General features: G+C 38.3%; 1 protein-coding gene across 9 annotated transcripts in view; it reads right to left on the bottom strand.

The window, feature by feature from the left end:
* Window positions 1-16,665, bottom strand: part of col19a1 (collagen type XIX alpha 1 chain) — a 101,514-nt gene extending 84,849 nt beyond the window's left edge. For 8 of the 9 annotated variants that reach the window (XM_069713949.1, XM_069713953.1, XM_069713951.1 and 5 more), the window contains exons 1-10: window positions 16,574-16,665; window positions 14,013-14,134; window positions 13,221-13,295; window positions 13,028-13,127; window positions 7,764-7,887; window positions 7,385-7,660; window positions 6,753-6,833; window positions 6,012-6,131; window positions 5,219-5,281; window positions 164-208 (exon numbers count right to left, since the gene is read on the bottom strand). In XM_069713949.1, the coding sequence (XP_069570050.1) occupies window positions 164-208; window positions 5,219-5,281; window positions 6,012-6,131; window positions 6,753-6,833; window positions 7,385-7,660; window positions 7,764-7,887; window positions 13,028-13,127; window positions 13,221-13,295; window positions 14,013-14,100 (972 nt within the window). In that variant the 5' untranslated portion in view covers window positions 14,101-14,134; window positions 16,574-16,665. The remainder of the gene's footprint in view (window positions 1-163; window positions 209-5,218; window positions 5,282-6,011; window positions 6,132-6,752; window positions 6,834-7,384; window positions 7,661-7,763; window positions 7,888-13,027; window positions 13,128-13,220; window positions 13,296-14,012; window positions 14,135-16,573) is intronic. The other variant, XM_069713952.1, reaches the window with a different exon arrangement.
* Between the last annotated feature and the right edge of the window lie 4,249 nt (window positions 16,666-20,914).

Raw genomic sequence — 20,914 nt, 5'->3', positions numbered from 1 at the left:
AAACGGAAGCATTTTCAACCTAAAACATTTATTTAATTAAAACAAAACATAAAAAGTGATGTATCTAACTCTCCCCATTTCAATCAGAGTTTTATTGTGAGTTTGAAGGGCATCGCAACACCTGGGAGTTTGAGGTTTTCGAGTTAGTCAGTGAATGACCTACCTTATGTCCTGTGTTTCCTGCAAGCCCGGCCTCCCCTGTGTCTCCCTGTGACGAACACAACACACAGAACAGTTAGTGAAAGGTCTCTCGTTCACACATTAGTGAATAGTGTTATGAAGGCTTGTCATTTCAACAGCGATCTTGCCCCTACAGCTGTTCCACAAGTTCTTGCTGACACAGTGGCTCAGCAGCTGCAGATCAGGATACTATTTCCCACAACAACTGGAAAGCACAAATCTGAACCTTGTTAAGGATCATTGTATTATTTCACGAATTGTATTATTTGTTTTCAAAAAGTGGACAGGACGGGGTGAGAAAGTCAGAAAAGTTTGATTGTCTTTGGGATAAAATGTTACAGGCAGTAGGGAACAAGACCGAATGGGAAAGGAAGTGAAAGAAAAAGCAACTGTCCACAACATTGTTAAGAAAGAAGGTATACTTTAGATTGTTATTGAACAAATTAAGCCAACACAGAAGTTGCTGCAAGCTAAGAATCCAATTAAAAATAATGCTCCTTCATGGTCACATCTTCATTACAAGCTCTGTTTGTTAGAACTCAATAGGCTTGTTCAGCAAGAACACGGAAATGTGGGCTGAGAAGGCATCTCGATACGATGGCTTATAAACCTATTATTCTACCCAATATTGTCGACAACAGGCCCAGTCTAGCTTTTGTAAATACTCAGCACTTGATGTGTAAAAATACACTTCTTTGGGTGAACAATTACACAGTAAGCATTTGTACAGGATGATGGAAACTCAACTGCTGATGAAGGTGCTGTTATCTACTTCATTCATTTCAATTTGTCTTTTCAGCCTCTTGTACAAAACCCTTTTAAGAAAAGCTAATAACATTTTAACCCTAATGAATACAATAGGAACAATGCAAGGTTTTGACAGCTAATCAAAATTCAGTGGCAGTGAAATAATAAACTGTCTCAAATAAAGTTCCTATAATTATTCACTTTGGAGGTAAAATGGGTATAAATTGAATTAAAGGGTACTAATTGAAAAACACAAGCCATGAGAGAAGGAGAGTTGTAAATGGTGCAAAACAAATTAAGGGTATTGTAAAAGGGGAAGAAGTTTTAATTTCACCATTATGCCTCTGTTTTTCTCTGCTGCATGTACATGCAGGAGCTGTAAATCTAGTAATACCAGGGTTTATGCGCAAGGCCATAGAAAATGGATTTCCTTTCAAGTAAGCTGCATTCTTATAACCCACTACTTATCTGTTTAATTTCCTGAGGGATTCTGGATTAATCATAGCAGTTTAATCCCTTTGCACTGCATTAGAATCCTCCATCAAACTCTCACTGTAATGCGGGATAGTACTTTCTGTTGGAGTAACACAGCCAAAGTAATCCCCGCACACTTTCCCAAGAAGCCCTCGGTGTAGGTCACAATGATTGGCCTGCAGTTCTCATTATGGGTGTTTTAAATGCTCTAAATTGCCCAGATGTCTTTGATTAATCTCTACAAAGTCAAGCTAAATTGTTAGTAAGTATATTGTTTTTAATAATATACAGAATGAGAGTCTCATGTTGGTAATTGAAAGTGTCATGAGCTTACCTTGTTACTGTATTTGCTGTGACTTTGTTACCGTCTTTTAATGCATTGTAATGTAAATCTGAAAGAGAGCACCACTGTTTAATAGTCACTGGAACACCCTTGGAAATGTCGGGATCAATATGAATTAAATGTACTTTAACAGAAGTGAGCTGCTACCATAATCTACCTGGCAGATTAATGTGCTACAAGGTCAGAAAGAATAAGAGAAAAGGAACATGCACACACGACTGTGGCGAAGCATGACATTTCTGATATAATGCACAGATGGCTCAAAATATACTACTACTTCTTCTACTCTTTTTCTCTCAGTGGTGACACATGAACATCTGCTAATCCCACAAGACGTGGGAAACATTTTCACTCAATGATCATTGACATTTTGTTGTTAACTGCACTTGCTCCAAATTTTGATTCTGTTAGAGTTGCATACTTCTTTATAAAATTTGAGCTCATGTAAGTCAATGGCACACTGCATACACTGTGTGCAGCTCTTCGTGCATTATTAAATCAGGCATACTTAATACAATCTCAAACCAAGATTATTTCTTTCTAGTTAGTTGTTTGTAAAATAAAGTGTGTCACCACCACTATTGCAAATCAGTCAGTCAACCCACGATGACGTCACCCATTGGTTTCTAAACTGCAGTTATGACGCCTCCAGTCTGGCAATTTAGACAGCAATTTAGAGTTTTTTTTTTTTTAATCAGAAGTGACCATATTTGGATGAGCTTTTTACGCCTGTAAAAGTAGCATTTAAATATCCCTCCTGCTTGAGATTTATTAAGTCAAACTTTCACCTTAGATTACACGTGGTATTTTTCCACATTGAAATATCCTTGTGTGCACTTTCAACAACAAATTGGAACAGTATACAAGCCTAAAGGGATGAAGGAGACGAACAGGGGGATTAGGAGGAAAATGAGAATGAGATGAAGACGATGAACCTCTCAAACCACAAGGTCAGAGGAACACACGAGTAAGAGTTGATCTTTAGCTTTGCTGAAATAAAAGGCAAGAATAGAATATAGCATTGTCCATATTGAATTCAGCATGTCAACGTTTCTGCAAATTATGCTGTGATGCCACGACCTCTTTTAAAGGAAGTATGTTTATAGCACTTGTTCACAGCAGATGACATCAGTAACTCAAATCTGTTCACATTAGAGGTGGATGATATCAGCAAACAATGATGTATCATACATATGCATTATACTCGAGTTCAGTTAAGTTCACAATCAAGACTTATCTGCCGTCTGGCAAACAAACCCGAGCGTACTGTTAAAACAAAGTGCAACAGTTGGTCTAATGTCACCATCAAAATAAATAATTACCAGGCATCTGAGTGTTTTTTATGAGCTGACTGGTACTGGAGGGCTCTGTCTTAAATGCGTGCTCCCTGATCATGTTTGTCCTTAACTTCATCGATTAAGTGTTGAAGTCTGTAATAGGATTTGTTATGAATTTTGTTGTTCAGTAAGTAAACAAATGGTTCCAAGTATTGATTTGTTGACGACCTGAAATTAGATTTCAGGTGTTAGCAGTGTGAGCCACTGACTCGTAGCCCAAGACGTGGCCTGCTGAAATGATAATAATAAAAACAAAGGAATGGCCTGTGATTCTGAAAACCGTGTTTAAATCATTGTTGGCACACAGATAAACGTTAAGTACTAAGTGTGTCCTGAGAGTTGCCCTTAGGCTTCGGGTCAACCCATTCTGGGGAGCTACACTCTATGGCTATTTGAAAAAGCACAAGACATTGACAGCGTGCCACAGTGCCTGCTGTGCATGATACCTTTTTGCCTGGTGCATTCTGAATAAAGTCATATCAATTAACAGCAAGTAATTAATCACCAGCACCAACACACTACAAGAGCACATACACAGACACATTACAGCTTGAGAGCTGATCTCTGCTGGGTCAATTAGGACTCATTAGAGCCCAATTATAACATATCTCCAAATCTAATTAGTACAATCTGTTGTTAAACTCACAGTTTTAATATAATATTTAAAATTATGTGAAGATCTGTGGCTGTTAAAAAAAAAAAAAGCCATGTCATCACCTACCAATATAAAATGCTACAAATAATGAATAGCTACACTGCTAAAGGCTGCAAGCATTAGCATGCATATATATGTCTTTATCAACATTATATACAATATCTCTAGGAACAATGACAGATGCTAATTTTTTTCAAGTGACATTGGAATAATTGCCATGAAACCTGGCAGCTAAATGCAAAACCTTAATTGGTTTCTTAATAATAATAATGTACAAAACTCTGCCATTTATGGTAAATTTTACACTATTAGAAAGAAATGCAATCAAAAATGTCAAGCCAATCTTAAGTATCCAGACCAGCAGCACCTGGTTGGTGCTGTTAACAGGACTGTTAATCACTGAATGCTGCCTGAACTTTAACAACACAAAGTCACAAAAACATCCCAATTACAAATTTCAGAGCTGGGTGCGACAGGTATGAGTGATTTAAGTTCTTATGCTGCTTTTGTGCCTTTCAGGAATGGCTTATGGTCCAGAAACAAAAGTCTAATAGTCATCCTACGTATCTTAATCCCACAGCCACATCATGATAATTAGGATACTGACCCCAAAAGCCATCTGGTCTTATCAGGCATACGGTACCACCACCTGTTCATCCCTGTGAATTCCATTCACAGTTGATCACAGTTTCCCTTCTCCCCCTTTTTTTTTTTTTTTTTTTTTACCTTGTACAGACAGCTAAAATAAGATTTTATTCTCCAAACAATGCAATTTGTCTAGGGGAAAATAACACTTTTTGTCTGGCTATTTGATGGCTGCCTCATATTTTTGTTCTACCTAGTTGCTGAAAATTGTGGGTGTTGTGACACAACACCCACAATTTTCAGTGACTACGCATTTACAATTTACAGTTCCACTTGTATTGAGCTGTCATTGAGACAGGATCCCTCTCTTTTTTAACCACACCTATTTTCAAGTGATTGGACCAATGTATGATTTCCCAATTCACACTTCAGGGGAGATTTGGGACAAAATTCACCTTATGAAGGTAATGGTGTATAAGTTTGTCTGAAGGACCTTGATTTAAGAACATTAAACTTTGCCAGACACTCAAGCATAGACATTTGCTTGCTGAAAGAATGATGTATTCCTCTTCCTGTAACAATGAAGTATACATATGACCTACAGTGAGTTGCTGTCTTTCTTGACATTTAGACCTTGCAGCTGTTTTTGAAACGCAGCAGCGCTGGCTACAACTAAAACACACAGCAGCAGGTGAGAGGATCAACTGAGAACGAAACTATAGTCATATGCAAAGAAGGGCAAAGCCCAGGGGCCCAATGCACTGTGGTGTGGGTGCTGAACATGATGCTGTCCACCTACTCAAGCGTTCACTTCCATTTCACCACCTCATTTTCTCTTAAATAAATGCCAAGAACAACTGTGTGCATATTTCAGCATCATAAAAATGTTGCCCATACCATGTCTCCTTTGTCTCCTTTTTGTCCTGGCAGTCCAAATACACCTGGAAGACCAGCTTCTCCCTAAACACACACGATTAGTAGGGTTAGAAAAATTCAGACAAATCTACTGTAGGTCAATGACATAATTCGTTTTCATATTTAAGTAGAAACAAAAATAGTACTCAGCCCAGGAAGTTGGATTCATCAGTAATTTGCAGTACTTCCAGTGCGCAATGAGGATTTAACAATGTCAAATGTTACTTGAAAATTTAGAAAACATAATATTTGAGCAAATTTAACGATCTAAAATCTATTTCTAATGATAGTAATTAGCAGTATCTGTGTAGTAGCAAATTTTGTTTTAATCTAGCACCTCATATTGTTGATTCGACTGTCTCTTTATTGGCAAAATTTTAAAATCATAAAAGTGCTTGGTGTGTAATTGGACATCACCTTGGAGCAGTAACGTCTCCTTTCAAATGGGGTCTGAAGCTTCTGGATCTCAATTTGCATTTCAGTCTAACAATAATATTTACTGCTGAAAGAATACTTTTGTTTTTTCACAAATGCACTGGACAGGACCTATTTACCATCCACTAGGGAATTATAGGCGTGTTTAGTAATAGATTATGTCTATACTGCCTTTGGTCGGTTTCCAAGGAAAATACTTTTGGGTATAAATGTCTTTTAACTGGTTGTTTAGTGGCCATAAAGGATTGAGTACATGTGGTGTCAAATCAGTGCTGGTTCAGTTACAATAGGCATTACACATATTCAATTAGAGGCCCTTGTTGGGTGGAATTGATTGTACCTTTTCAGCTGGACAGTGGCATCTGTCAATTGACTTTGAGGCTGGCTGAGACAGCATCTGGGGGATCTGGGCTGTAACCAGGGGAGGGGAAGTCCCATTAAATGTCTTCGTGGCTCCACACTGGATCAATATAGAAAATGCACCATTTAGACACCCTTGCTTGTTAGGTTTGCTTCAGGGCATAAAAAACCCTCCAGAATCGACTGTTACCTAAGGTAACATGGGGTTTATGTTAATGTCACTTTGCAGGGAAGCTAAGAAAGTTCAAAGCCTACAAAGTGCGATGAGTCCTTCTTAAGGTTGAGACAATTCCCTCAAAGTAACTTTACACTGTGCTTTTGGAGACATGTAATGGTGAGGGGTCAAAGGTCATCTCTCCATTTAGAGTCACTGTAACATTAGCTCGTATTGATTTTATGGTGATGGAAGTTCTCTGTTATTAAGTTTCTATCTGGGGATGCATGTTCTTATGGATGATACAAAAACACTTTCATTGTCTCGTCACACTGCAAAGGTTAAAGTTAGTCAGTGCAGTCTGGTACTGCAATGATGTTGTGACATTACAGTTTTCTGTGCCTGGATTTTTTTTTTTAAGGGAAAATATTATATCATCTTATTTATTTCTTCAGTTGTGGAATATTTTTTTTAAACAGGAACATTTTCACAACTTAGTTACTTATTTCTTTTGTTTACAATAAACAATAGGTGTTTCTTAAGTGCTGAGACATTAAAGCATTTTACCTCTGGCTCCAGCAGCTCACAGCAATTTTCCATCTCAGCTATGTACGGGTCACAGTAGAAGAGAAATTGTTTCAGTTCAATCTGTTGAAAAGAGCTCATATTAATGGGAAATCACAGCATTATACAATAGTTTCATTATCACAACCTGCTTCTCTTTTGTGAGATACCTGTGGTTCATTGGTTAAGAACTAGGGGTGTGCGATACGGTTTAGTTCACAATAATGTGGGTATAATTTATAATTCCAGCTGTATGTTCCTAAAATTATCAATACAATTAAGTTTCAGTATTTTGTCAAAACTATGGTTATCTCAGAAATATTCTGCAATATTGTGATTTTATCTTTCAGCAATGTCGCCCATCTAAAACAGGTCAAAACTGATCAACACACCACGCTTCAACTTGCAGCTGTTTCAGAGCAAAACTTGAAACCTATCATTTTTTTCTGGTGTACTCACATTTTATGCCATTTATAAGGAGTAAAAATTTAGCTAGTAATTCTAGCAGTTCACTACTGGAGAAAACTCCAAACTGAAGAGTGGCAAAACTACTGCACCAAAATCTGGTAATTCCTTAGATGACATATGTAGCTCAAAACAAAAATATGTTACGACAAAATTAGCACGGGACATACATCTACAGGCCGTCCATCCTCCACTCTTGTAGTGATGAGTGTGCGCCCACTGGGGTCAACGTTGTCCCTCTCGTCAGTTAGTCTCCTTTCGATTAGCTTGCAGTCCATGTAAATGGAGACTATGGTGCTCTGTACAGAAATGCTCAGCTTGTGCCACTGGCGATCAAACAGGGCATGTAGGTCCCGGCTCTTAAATATGTAGCGCAGGGTGTTCTTCGGCAGGCCCTTGGCAGAAAACTCCACCAACTTCTTACCTCCATCAACCACAACCGATACCTGAGGAGGAAAGAAGAGTTTAAAAACAGGATCCTCGCCATAAAGACACATCAATCGTATCATATTCCTGTAGATACTGAAACTACTGCTTAGTGGGGCCCACCTGGCTGCCTCCTGATTCGTCAAATATCTGCCAAAGATACCAGCGGTCCTTTTTTGTAGTTCTTCTTACTCGTAAGATGGAGACAAGGGAGTACTCACTTGAAAGCCCGTTTGGAAATATGAGCCTAAAAAAAAACATAACACAATTAAGTTCTCACAAAGTGTCAATATTAAATCTGTCATTAAAATATTCAAAAAATTGGAGATAATATTGTGGAGTGTCATTTCTCCACATTGAATGTAAACTTGTTTAAAGCTTTCAGTGGCTGAATAATGAAGCAGCCAATCACCGTCAGCAATCAATAAAACATTTAAGCATCCTCTTACTGCAGAGACATTCACATAAATAAACATGACAAACTTGATTCCATTTAGCTTGATGAATTTTATACAGGCTTCCCTGTCATTCAGATAATGAAAGCATATGGACATTGATCCAAAGTCACAGAAGCCAATCTTTTACCTCACTGAGATACCGTGTGCTACAGTTATCGGGTTATAGATGCCTAGTGCAATGCAGCTATAGGTTTATGTCTTATGACCTCGGCTGCTCTGTAAAGTCCAATAACACCACTGAAAATGTGTTCCAGCAGCAGCAAAATATGCAGAGAAAATAGGGAACATATAGGACAAATAATATCATATTTCTCTCAAATGAATTACATCTTCTGCACTGACTCAATCCACAACCCAACTCCCTTCCCAATTCTATACATTACATTAAAAAAAAAGAAAAAAATACAGCAAAACATTGTATCCTTCAAAATACTATCACCTTGGCCCTAACTCCAGACTCAAATTAACAACCAAAAGTGGAAAAGCATAAACATAATAAATCAAGATCAGCAAAAATAATAAGAATGCAATGATAAGGTCATTGAGAAGGCAGAGCATAGCCTGGGGGGTGGAAGACAGAGAGTTTCCGCAGACAGGTTGGAAATTAGTTTTCACTCCAATATATCATCTCCTATTCTCTCAGAGCTTCATACCCTCTTCCATTGTGTCCCTCGAATTCTTTGAGATTTTGTTGTAAACGGTACATGACTAAAATGATAAATACACTAAGTTAAAGCACCCCAAAAAATCAAATGCTTCTCGGAGAGGCCAAGGACTGGGAAGGACTTTTTTTTTCTGGCCCAACGGCTAAATGACCATTTCAGCTCCAATTCAATATCAAAAGTGGCATGGCAATATAGTATAAAAATTAGAATTTTTAAATAAATTCAGCATAGAATATTTCCCAGCTGCCCATACTGTGCCTGTTTGTACTAAATGTATTGCACATTATATAAAGAGGCAATGAATAAAATACAAGAGAGAGAGAACTCTGCAAGCTTATGCATCAAACTTTAACTTATGGAACATAATAAATTCAAGCAGGTTTAATAAAATAGAGATACGCTGCAGATTATACTACAGGGCTGTTTTCTTTTAGGGCCCTGGAGTTCACACCCTTCTATATAAAGTCCCCAACTAGGCCTACTCTTATTTCAAAACACAGTCTGTCTACAGTGCGTCAAACTTGATCTCCTCAGGCCCAGAGGATTAAAGTTCTTGACCTCGTGTTGACTGCCCTCAGTGGCTAAATGGCTAAACCTGCAGCTCAGTGTCGGCTTGTTTGAACACTGTTTGTCAGATTCTCTGGAAAAAAAAATACTACTCTGCATGTTTAAGTAGGTGATAATGGGTGAATGAAAAGGATCTGCATTAATTTCCCCTGCTCCTCTGCTACATTGCCAAAACAAAATTTACAGTGTGTGCTTCTGCCAACTCTGTCTCTTAGAAGTCCCATTTAAATATAACTAATTTGCATTGGCAAATGTGCTTTGGAAGAAATGTAAATGCTTCCTGAATTGCATTCATGGGTAAAGTTTTGTTTGAATGCAAGTCATGTGATGATTGTGTACTATACTATGGGGTTGGCTTCTGCAGTGTAAAGAAGTGGGGCTGGTTCCAAGCCAAATTAGTAAACTGAGTAGTACAGCAGTATAGAAGAGAAGTAATTCCATTTTCATAAGGAAAGACCATGTGCTTTCTGGAAACTATCACCACTCCTGGGACCTGCCGTTGACCGCACATTTTGCTTGGCTGACACCAGCTCTTGTATAATCAGAGAAAATGGTTTGACAGGATATCATATCAACACTACCGGTCTGGTAGACAATCTCACGGAAGCGACTTTAGTGTCCTGGCTTGTAAGAAATAGTATCCAGGGAGGATTCTTTAAAATGACTCGGAGGACTCAAATTACTGTAGTTGAAACAATCAAACTTCAAATGCTAACCTTGTTGGTTCACTGACAATTCAATCCTCCAGCAGATCAAAGTAGGCTCAACCATTTCAGTTTATACGCTAAATGCATCATTCATGACAGCAAAGACTATATCTCAGCACGAGTCCACTTTTTTATTTAAACGTAAAGGAAGTGCAGTGTTTCCCAACATGATAGAAGACTGCCAGTTATTAAGCAAAATCAATCGCATACCTATGATCAGGAAGAAAGAGGTTACATCAGTGAAGAGTCTTTATACAACTGAGTGTGCATGTGTGGAGCTGAGATATGTAAGACTCTATGTTGCTGTCACTACAGTGTAAATAAGTGTTCTTCTGCTGCACACACACACCTGATGGAGAGCACCAGGAGATGCTTAGCAACAGGAACAAGCCACCGAGAGCAGACAAACAGTTTCATAAATGTATGATTTGCCACCATGACTACGTGAAATTACAAATTATGGCATTGTAGCATTGTTTTATCAAAAGGTTCAATTCTTCACATTTCTTGGATGCGGGGTTGACAGCAAGTAAAGGCTAGTTCAAGCATAGACAAGCATTTCTAAACTGCATTTTCCAGGGACAGTTTAGATGCTTATAATTTATGAAGTCAGCTACTCTGTATTCACTACAGAAGCCTATATGACTACTTCGCTGACACGACAGTTTCAAACCACTGAAACCACAGATTGATGAACAAACACAAATGCTGGTGATTTGATACACTATATCGCAGTCTCAACACAGCACAAACAACATTTTAATACTTTGTGGTCACATTCAAAAGAAGTGGCAATTCAGCCCTCGTTTTAAAAATGAGAAATGACTATCATATAAAATAGAAAATGATTCGAAAAATAAGTTATGTCCTCACACTGGCAGTTTATTGTGATTCATCTTTGTCTTTAAGACTAGAAAAAAAAACACAAATAAGTGTAAAGATCCATAGGGCTGAGCAATGAGGACAAAATCTAATCTAGAGCAATATTTTGACCAAACACCTCGATGTTGACAATGTGATGGTATAGTACGGATTACTATTAGTGCTTTCACAAAAATATTTATATAATGAGATCTTTGATAATCAGCACGATAGTGGATATAATAAATCAGGTCGGTAAGGGTAGATCAGTCTGGTAAGTTCAGAAAGTTACATCACTTTACTGTAATGCAGCATGTAAAACCAGAAAAAGACAACACTTACATCCCACCAATGATATTGACGATATCAAAATTATAAGATGATATTAACTCTCATAACATAACATAGATATATTGCCCAGCCCTAATGAGGCTATAATGGTGATGTGATCTCTATCTTTTTAATTGTTTTGCCTCGCTAAATGCACTGCAGTGTGGCTGCCTGTTACCTAACTACAGATAGCAGAATGAAGCACTCTTCCTTTGCCAAACATTTGGAGAACGTAGTACCTATAAATGTTACATGAATCAGAAGTGAATGTGAGATGTAAAGGGAGCAAGGTCAAACATCTATATGCTTCTAAAGACAAAAAGAAACTGCACCGCTGTACTTTTATACTGTAAGGATAAATACATGTTGCATTTTGTGAGGCAATGTATTACCTCACACAAATGTTGCATGTGTGCGAGCTGTGATCTGTGCACCGTAATGTGCATTGTGCCAAGGAAGCGGCAGGACGTCAGCCAGATCGAGAGAATCAAGCATCTATCGCTGCATATCCTGAGAGTAAATTGAGCAATGTTTTAGTGGTTATGGCAGGGGCAGAGGGGCCTCCTGTTTCGTGCAATTGCCCTGGCTTTGCCTCCCCCAGCTGACATGCAGTATCACCTGTCAAAGTACTTAGATAATTGGATATGAGCGGGAACGCAGTCTTGCCACTATAACCGATGACACTGTCAGCAGCGTCACTGAGAACCAGCATCCTCTTGCACTATGGGCCCGGACTAAGTGAAGGGCTGCAGTAAATGTATTTTCAGCTGGCTGACTGAACGGGGAAGCAGATCACAAATCACCTGGCTCAAAGATTCTTTCACCTACACCGAGAGAGAGAGAGAGGGCAGTAAATGTTTTACAGTTGCACACCATGTAAAAATACTAAAAATATCCTCCCCGCCTCGAAGAATGACAAAGTGTTCTCTTTCACTGTTACGACCTAAGGACACACACAACATTTTTTTTTTTTTTAATTTTGGACCAACCGTTACAGGTTCATACATGCTGCTGGTCTTGTGTGATATAACTGATGGGACTAAATGTAAAAGTGCAATAGGCCTTCATAAATATTAAATCATATCGAATGACCATTATCATTGTATTAGTATCAGCGAGGTGAAGTCACAGCACGGCCCTGCCGGTTGACCAGGGAATAAAGGTCTTCCATAAATGGCACCTCCGTGTGTCATTTATGTAGTTATTTTAATATTCCTGTCTTATTATACGTGCTCAGAGTTTTTTTTCCCCTTCCATTTATGTCCCACTTTTAGCCCTTAGGAGATTTCAAGAATAAATGCAATATATATTAATTCTGTTCAAATTATTCCCTGTCTACCAGCTCACCTCACTGCTTGCCCTTATTAGCCAAGGCAAATGGAACTATTGCTCTGAGCAGGGTAGATGTGGGTTGCCTCAGTTGAACCCTTTCAGGAGATTTAGTTATGGCTATACTGTACTTCTCTGAAAGAACTGGCAGGTGTGACAGAAAGCAAGCTTAAATCCTCATCATGATCGGCACGACAAAGATCTATGATAGCGGTAATAATTTAGCTACTTTTACAGTGTTGTATAGTCAAGCAATATTTGAGTTGTAAGAAATAACCAGCACTTCGTATGTCGAACCTGAACATGAGGGAGTGAATTGGCAATAGCCTGCGTGTTTAATGCTGATCAGAGTCTTGGCCACACATAAATGACTACTTCTTATAGCATGCTTGCACTGTGCGGTGTCGTCATATTCTAACAAACAAGAACAACCCAAGTACTGCAGAACATAATGCACACACACTACTTACTCTGTTGGCTTAATAAGTGGACTGCTTCCCAATCGAAACGACGGCAGGTCATCTGTGATCGTTCCCTTTCGGAGAAGAAACTTTTCTGTGAGATCAAATCCTGTGAACAGGATGACAAATGTGTTACTAGATTTAAACAAGTCGATGAAGACTTGCGTACGGTACAAAGCCAGCTTGTTCGTGCAATACATACCTGTAATTTCCAGGGGACGATCCAAAACATCTGAAAACCTGTGATCCTCTACACTCAGTGGAGGACATGAGCCATCTGGGGGGAAAGCATCCAAGAAGTTGTTGTTGTTTATGCAGATGTTCATTTGTATTTTGAACCAGGTTTGACAAGCAAAAGACAGTGATCAATTGAATCATGAAGTAATTTCAACCGTGCATTTTTTTTTTTTAAAGCAAAACTTCTTTAGGACAAATGCACATCAGAGAAGAAAATCAATTCATTTTTTTCCCCATTAATCTTCAAAACTTTCTTTTAAACTTTAGTGAATTGAAAGTGACAAGACTCTGAAATGTAATTAATACAAAAGCCTGGATCAGCTTGACCAAAAAAATAAGACCAACTTTATGAATTCTGATACTGAACTGTGTCACACAAAGTAATGTCACTGCAAAAGGTGCTCTGCCATTGTAAATAAATTGTGATCCAAAAATCTATGGATGTTAATAAACATTATTCTAATCTTAAATAGTATGGACATACTATCCCCTACACATGGATTTAAGGTTTTAATACAGGATTATTTGAAGAAGAACAAAGGCCTTTTAATCATACAAGATTTAACATTCTTCGGTCTTTCCGTTCTTTACCTCAGCATTCATTGAAGATAATTCATTTTATAAACTCGTCTGCTTTATGTTAACAAGACAAAGATCACCGCTGCTACTTTTAGGCTTAAACATTAACATCAATAATATTTTATACGTGGGGATATGTCCCTGCAGACAAAACAAGGAGGACAACAAACTTACATACCTGTTCGCTCGCTCACCACCATCCCAAAAGTACCATGAATGGAGTTCACAGTCCAAATGAAAGCAGTCCATCTTAGCAAGTAAATCATGGCTTTGATGCTGGAAAGCGGTTCACTTGAAAATCTGCATGCAAACAGAACCAAGGTTTGATTTTAAATTCAATTTGCCAAAAAATGCTTAACAGACATGAACAGTAGACATAAACAAACAACACGTCTCAACTGACCGATTTCTAATATTGAAACAATTTAGTGTGTTTGTGATGGGGTAGGACATTTATGGCAGGTAAAACTTTAGGTTTCCCAAATTTGAACGTGGCAGAAACCATTTATGAGTCATCTATCGTCTTCAAATCACATCTGTTCATTTTAATTATATAACAAACTATGCAAGTTGTATTTCCGTGAAATTTGAATTTGAATTCATGTCTGATTCTCCTGTTTTACACCCAACTCTCTTGTCTCTCTCACACGTCCCCAAAGCCTTGTTGTGCACAGACTCACTCAACATGGAGTATGCACTTGTGAGTCCTTCATTCATTAGTTCTCATTAACATCTCTCATACAGTCATGAATGCAGATGTCTACAATGCAGCAAAGTCATCCTGAGCTGTGTATATGTACAACTTTTGGTTGTTAAGTTGTGAGCAAAGCTGGTTCCGTTTGTGATTCATAATTTCTGAAACTCTGCCAAAATTATTTAAAATTTTCCAAATTCACTGAAGAGTGTACACGACACAGTCATTCTAGAAGAGGTTCAAGGTGTGATTGTGGGCTCCTTGTGTATTGTTTTGTCTGATTTTAGTCTTAATGCCAAAGCCTTGATCTTTGTTTCTGTAGCACTCCATTAACACTGTTGTGTTTTGATCTGTAAACTGTCTGCAGAGTCTTGGTCAAGGATGTCACACGCAAGGCTCAAACCTGGAAACCTCCGGTTACAAGTAAGTCTCTTGAACCACTCGACGGTGCTGCCAAATCAAATCCTCTGCACTACTCTCATGCCATTACAAGGGCGGCACACATTTTTAGGGCATAGTCATCCTGGACGGTGAGAGTCTGCTCCAACGTACAGTCGATAAAGTGGATTATTCCAGCTCAAACGAAACACTCTCAGGAACTTCTATACGGGTTTGCCAACAAAACTCGGCAGAATAATGACGACAAGTGAAAAAGTAAAACATAATTCCAGATGGGTTTTTTCAAGGACTTTCAAACAGAAAAAAAGAAACTAAATAAAGCCAACGAGCTACACACATACTTAAATAGGAGAATACAGAAAATAAATTTGTTTCTGTGATTATTCCCTTGTAATAACACATTAGAGCTGTTTCTCAGTCCTACAGAAAAATAGTGCCAAATCATACTTCATAAACTGTTTTATCACCTGTAATAGTTTTGTAACAACCCAGCTGTAATCCCACAGCAAAGCATATAATCCCTCTTTTCTGGTGCACAGTGACCGATTTCCACCGGGGACGAAACGGCTGAAAACATTGACCTCCAAAGAAACTAATACAGCCACAACACATTCAATTAATTTATATGAACAGTGTCACAAAGTATGACCAACAACAATTTACTTTCACGATACTTTCCCTCTTTAACTGCCGCTGTTTTAACCAAATGCATTTTGCCCCAGTGATTAATTCATCCTTGAAGTCTTTTCCCCGTGGATCATAAAAGTTTTGCATGCAGGCCCTCATGTTGGTATCATGGCGCTTGGAGGTAAAGTGACCATGACACTTACAACCACCACCCTGCATGTGGTCGTAGACAAGTAGCACTACAGAGGTATCATATTCCCTGTCTGCGTGAAGGTGTAATATCATTCCCGTCATTTCTGCAAATGCAAGCAATCCACGCAGCCCCACGGTCACAGTTATTCTTCGTCTTTACGAGGCAGATTATTGTTGATTCTGGAGTTTAATTTGCTACTTTGAACCGCATGTTTTTACCTTGTGTGGTACACAACGCTGCTGGACCATCTGCTGTATCGATTTAAAAAAAAAAAAATACACTGGCAGTGGAGGCTATTATCACATTTCTCACAGCTTGGGAAAGAAGCACACACAAGGCTAAAACCTTGGGTACTTAAGTTCCTCTAAACCTCTCCATCATTCATTCAGCCACTTTCGGTCAATAACTCAGTGCAACACTGCAAATATTCAAAGAAGCGTGTTTCTCTGCGCGACCGCTGATTGGCTGGGTGGTTTTATTTTTTAATAATTACGGCGTGTAGAGGGTCGTTTTCTTTCGGTGTCCGCTACATGTCTCACTTTGCTGCTTAACTAGGGATGCAATACGGTACACGTGTACTGCTGCACGGCGTTTCATAAATCACAAATAACCTGTTCACAAGACGTGCGCGTCCCGCTGAGACGGCAACTTAGCCATGTGTAAAAAAAATAAATAAATCACTTTATTGCCGAGCGCCAAACGGTGAAAAACGTGCCCGCTATAAGGGGATTTTTCGACAGGTTAAGACGCTGATTTCAATTTTTTTTTTTTTTAATTATTATTATTATTATTTACTGTGAAATGAATTTGATCTCCAAGTACTTACAGTTGCTGATAAAGTTTCCTCTAAGGCAAAAACAAACAAAAAAACAGCGAGAAAAGCATAATCCATGTGTGATTACGATCAGTCCGATTCCGGATTCCAGGACTTGGAAATAAAAGTCACAGTGGGATCGCCTGCTCGATCGCGGTCCTTATTAGTTGCACCGAGTGGCCCTCCCACTCTGTCATTATTACTGAGAAGCACTGACAGAGACTTCAGCAAACAAGAACAACACATGCTGAAAGCTTTCATATTAGCGAAAATAAATGCCCCACGGCAGTTCAGACAAACTCTAATAACAGAGCCAGGTGCTGGAATTAAACATCGTTTGATGTATTGTGATTTTTATCCCATTTACTGCATAAAGGCCAAAATGATGAGGATTTGCTTGCCTTTTCAAGTGTGTAATTAGCAGTGCAAACTGTTCTCACGTCAAGCTTAAAAGTATATATTGGCTGAAAAGCCTTTTCAAAAAGTGTTAATATTCATCTTGATCCAAGTCCTGCCTGTCTGTTCATCACATAATGCCATACAGAAAATGAATAACACTCTTTTATAAGCAGAGTCTGCCATAGATGATCAAAATGAAATGACAGCTTTTCGTTTTAAAGGCAGTCCCGGTGCTACAGTGAAATACTCAATCCACATACATACAAGATGGAAATGCCATGTTGCAATACTACACTACTATATGGGAGTCAACAACTTCAACATGCACTACTGTTGTGCTGAGTTTCCAATGCAGGTTCATATATATATAAAAAAAAAAAACATGTACGTATGTGTTCTGGACGCTCTTTCGACATGTCACACCTATTTTATTAGAGGCTATTAACAAGTTAACAAAACTAAGTTGTGTTAGTTTAAACTGCTGAAGGTTAAATCCTTAAGTATTTTGTCCCCTGGAGTTTGAGGTATCCAACAGTTTAAGACACCCGGTCCACAGAAACAGGTGTTCAGGCTGCACACATGTAACTGTTTAGATAGATGATGTCAGTGCACCCTCCCCTTCACCGCAGATACACTTTTCAATACCCAGACAACATGCTGCAAAGAACTGAAAACTCAAATGAAGCAGCAGATGGCTACAGTTCTTTGTTTCTATATAATAAACAAAGATCTTTTTTCTCTTGAGTGTCAGTGTTTCTTTAGCTCTTTGATTTCCTTCTGAGTGACGTCTGAAAAACTAAAGCCGTTGCTGCTTTTCTCACAGTTTACATAGAAATATTACTTGGATATAATCATTTCATAATGCAGTTAACATTTTGTTTAAAATATATTCCGTATGTGAGATGTAGCAGTGGAATTATTTCAATCCAAACACATTACAACATCCATTTTTATGAAAATATATTTTTCAACTATTACTGTGATGTAATTCCAACATGGACTGATGTATTTCTACTCAGACTGTATCAGCCCCAGTGTTGCTTTATCTGTGTTTATATATGTGTGTGTGTGTGTGTGTGTGTGTGTGTGTGTGTGTGTGTGTGTGTGTGTGTGTGTGTGTGTGTGTGTGTGTGTGTGTGTGTGTGTGTGTGTGTGTGTGTGTGTGAGTTGGGTGAACTGACCCTTTCAGGTTAGGGTAGGGTGGGGTCAGGGTGAACTAATGAAAATGGAGCCGTTATTGCCCCGCAGGCTACACTGCATTCAACAGAAACTTCACAAGCACTTTTTAAAAGAGTTCATATCAATCAGTATACATTTAAAGTATACTCACTGATGGGAATTTAAACTCTCTTTTTAATGTTTTAATCATAAGATAAATTATTGTCCTTTCATATTTAATGCTATGTATAACACCTTCCCTCGTCCAATTTGACATGAAAAGCAGAAAAGTTTTAATCAAATGCACTTGATAAAAACAGAATTTTAAAGTCATGAATTTAAAGTATATACAGTAGCTTAGTCGAACCTAAAAATGGTAGAATTGAGAGACTGTATTTCTAACTTCCACAAACACACTGCTATTAATGCATCATCTTGGATTACGGTGAGTTCATTGCTTAAACTTCTGCGTCCTTGCACTCACTGAATAGAGTGTGCGTCGGTGCAAAACAAGTGTCAGACTGTATGCAGCCCACTAATTGTTGTATCCAGTGAGTAGGATAAGAAATGAATATGACTTACTTGCAGCAGAGCAATTAGGTGCACAGTGTCACCTAATAGAAAAAGAGCTCATTAGCAGTTATTTAGGTGATGCCTGGATTTCTCCTGGACTTCATCTCTGTCCTGACCACACATTACATGCATGTTGTGCTTCACTATCTTTGTTTGAATCATAATCCTCTGCTCGCATTGTAGTGAAAAGCCAAGCGGTTGCTCTCTGGGCAAAGTGAGCAGAATGTAGGGTTGGGATTTTGCTTGTAACATTAAATCAGCCATTGTCAATATTTTTGTGACACAAATACATGTTGGGTCATCCTAATCATGACAACAACAACAAAAAGAATACATGCAACATATCTAACAATGTTGTAAAGGTGTGAGGAATACAGAAAAGTTAACCACATGTCAGAAGTCAGAAAACAACCATTATCTAAAATTTGGAAATTACACTTTAAGATACATGTTAAAATAATCTGTCATGGGAGAAGTACGTCACCTCAAGACCATTCTAGCAGCTCTGGGGATTTGCCCTCTGAAACATTCATGGCATTTCAGCAGCAACTGACAGAGAGACTTCAGATAACAAGGGAGATAAGACGATGTGGCAAGCAACAGATGGTCATGCTGATTCTGACCCCAAAACATTACATTTACATATTTGCCGCCCTCTCGACACGACTCTGAAAATATTTCAAGACGTATGTCAGAAATTGCCCTTTTTTATTTTTTTTTTATAGATTTCTTACACTTGTGATTGTCAAGAGTATTATCCAGTTTGTACCCTGAATTATTGTTTAACATTTAAGAGATGATAGCATTTGAGTCAGCAAAGCAGAGATGTGAAGATGGCAGCCAGAAGTGACAACTGTCTCACAGTGTAAACATCAATATGTTGTAATTAAAAAAACATTTTTTTTTTTTAAATATGCCAATGGCCTTGATAAACTTACATGAAAACTCTTTCATCAGTGATTTGTAAAAATAAATCTGAGAAAAAGTTAACTAGTACCATCTTTGGCTTACAAAAAAAAAGGCGCAATTTGAGAAACTTTGCAAATAATTGTATACATGGTGCATGATGCATTCCTCTTCATAAAACTTTAGACTATGGGCAGAGCTACGAGCTAGCTAATGCTAACTCAGTTAGGTTAGAGTCCAGCTGCAACCTAGAGGGAATGATTTTCATACCTTTTCTCTTTACGACAGTTGTAAGAGTCAAAAGTCTGTTGACTCAATGGAACAGAACATGTATTGTAGTGTTTTCAACGTTGGTGCTAGATTGGATCTGCCGGACGGAAGCAGAGCGTAAACTCTACTTTTAAACATGTTTCCTGCTGCAATTGGTCGTTTCATAATTAAAACTGCTCCCTATATTTATTCCTAATCTTCATCTTCACCATCCGACAACGCAACAACCACGCCAAGGCAGAGCGTCCCTCCCGCTGATCTTTCCTAGCACCCGCCAACAAAGAATGTTGTGTTTTTGTCACCTTAAATTGAGAAACCTTCATACCTGCAGAAGCAGGTCATGTTGCACCTCCATGTTTCTATAGTAGCCCAGAAGGGACAAACCAAACACCAGCTCCATAGAAGGACACGAGTTTCGCGTCGATTCTCCTCTAGCCGCTAAAAAGATATAGCTTTCTTAGCTGTTATTAACGAACTGGATATTGCCTCCAAACAAAGCTATTGTTTTTACTGTAACTGCAAGATAAAGCAGAACTTTACTGTGTTTTCCAGCCTGTCTGTTTATGTTTTTTTGGGGGGTTTTTTCATTCAAAATGAAGATAACATGCCATAACCATCAGGTTAGCAGGTGCTGTTACCACGTGGTTCAGCCATTAAACATATTTGATATATTTGTTGATCATACTATTAGTATGTGATATTTAGGTGCAGTGAAAGCGTCTTCAGGCAACCGAAGTAAGTTATCACATTTGATGTTAACTGCTTCAATTCATTTCTCTTAAATTTCGAAACCTATATTTCATTATTCATTTGAGTGTGAACTGTGGGGCTATTAACAAACAAAGTGCATTATCAAGTGCCTCTTTTTACATATACAGTAGGCTATATTCATGTGCCCGCCTTTAGCACAAAGGCCTACAAACCCAATGCGAAAACATTGAAAATGTTTGAAAAGCTCCTTCTGCTTGACAAGTGAATTAAATCTCATAATGACCTGTATAACAAATGCAGCACTTTCCTTTTTGAGTGTTTGTGCACGTTCATGTG

Source organism: Brachyistius frenatus, unplaced genomic scaffold (assembly GCF_029030835.1).
Source record: "Brachyistius frenatus isolate BFR_SWC_R1_liver_20210118 unplaced genomic scaffold, ASM2903083v1 Contig_124, whole genome shotgun sequence".
Taxonomy (NCBI): Eukaryota; Metazoa; Chordata; class Actinopteri; family Embiotocidae; genus Brachyistius; species Brachyistius frenatus.
This window is presented reverse-complemented; position numbering and strand designations above follow the sequence as displayed.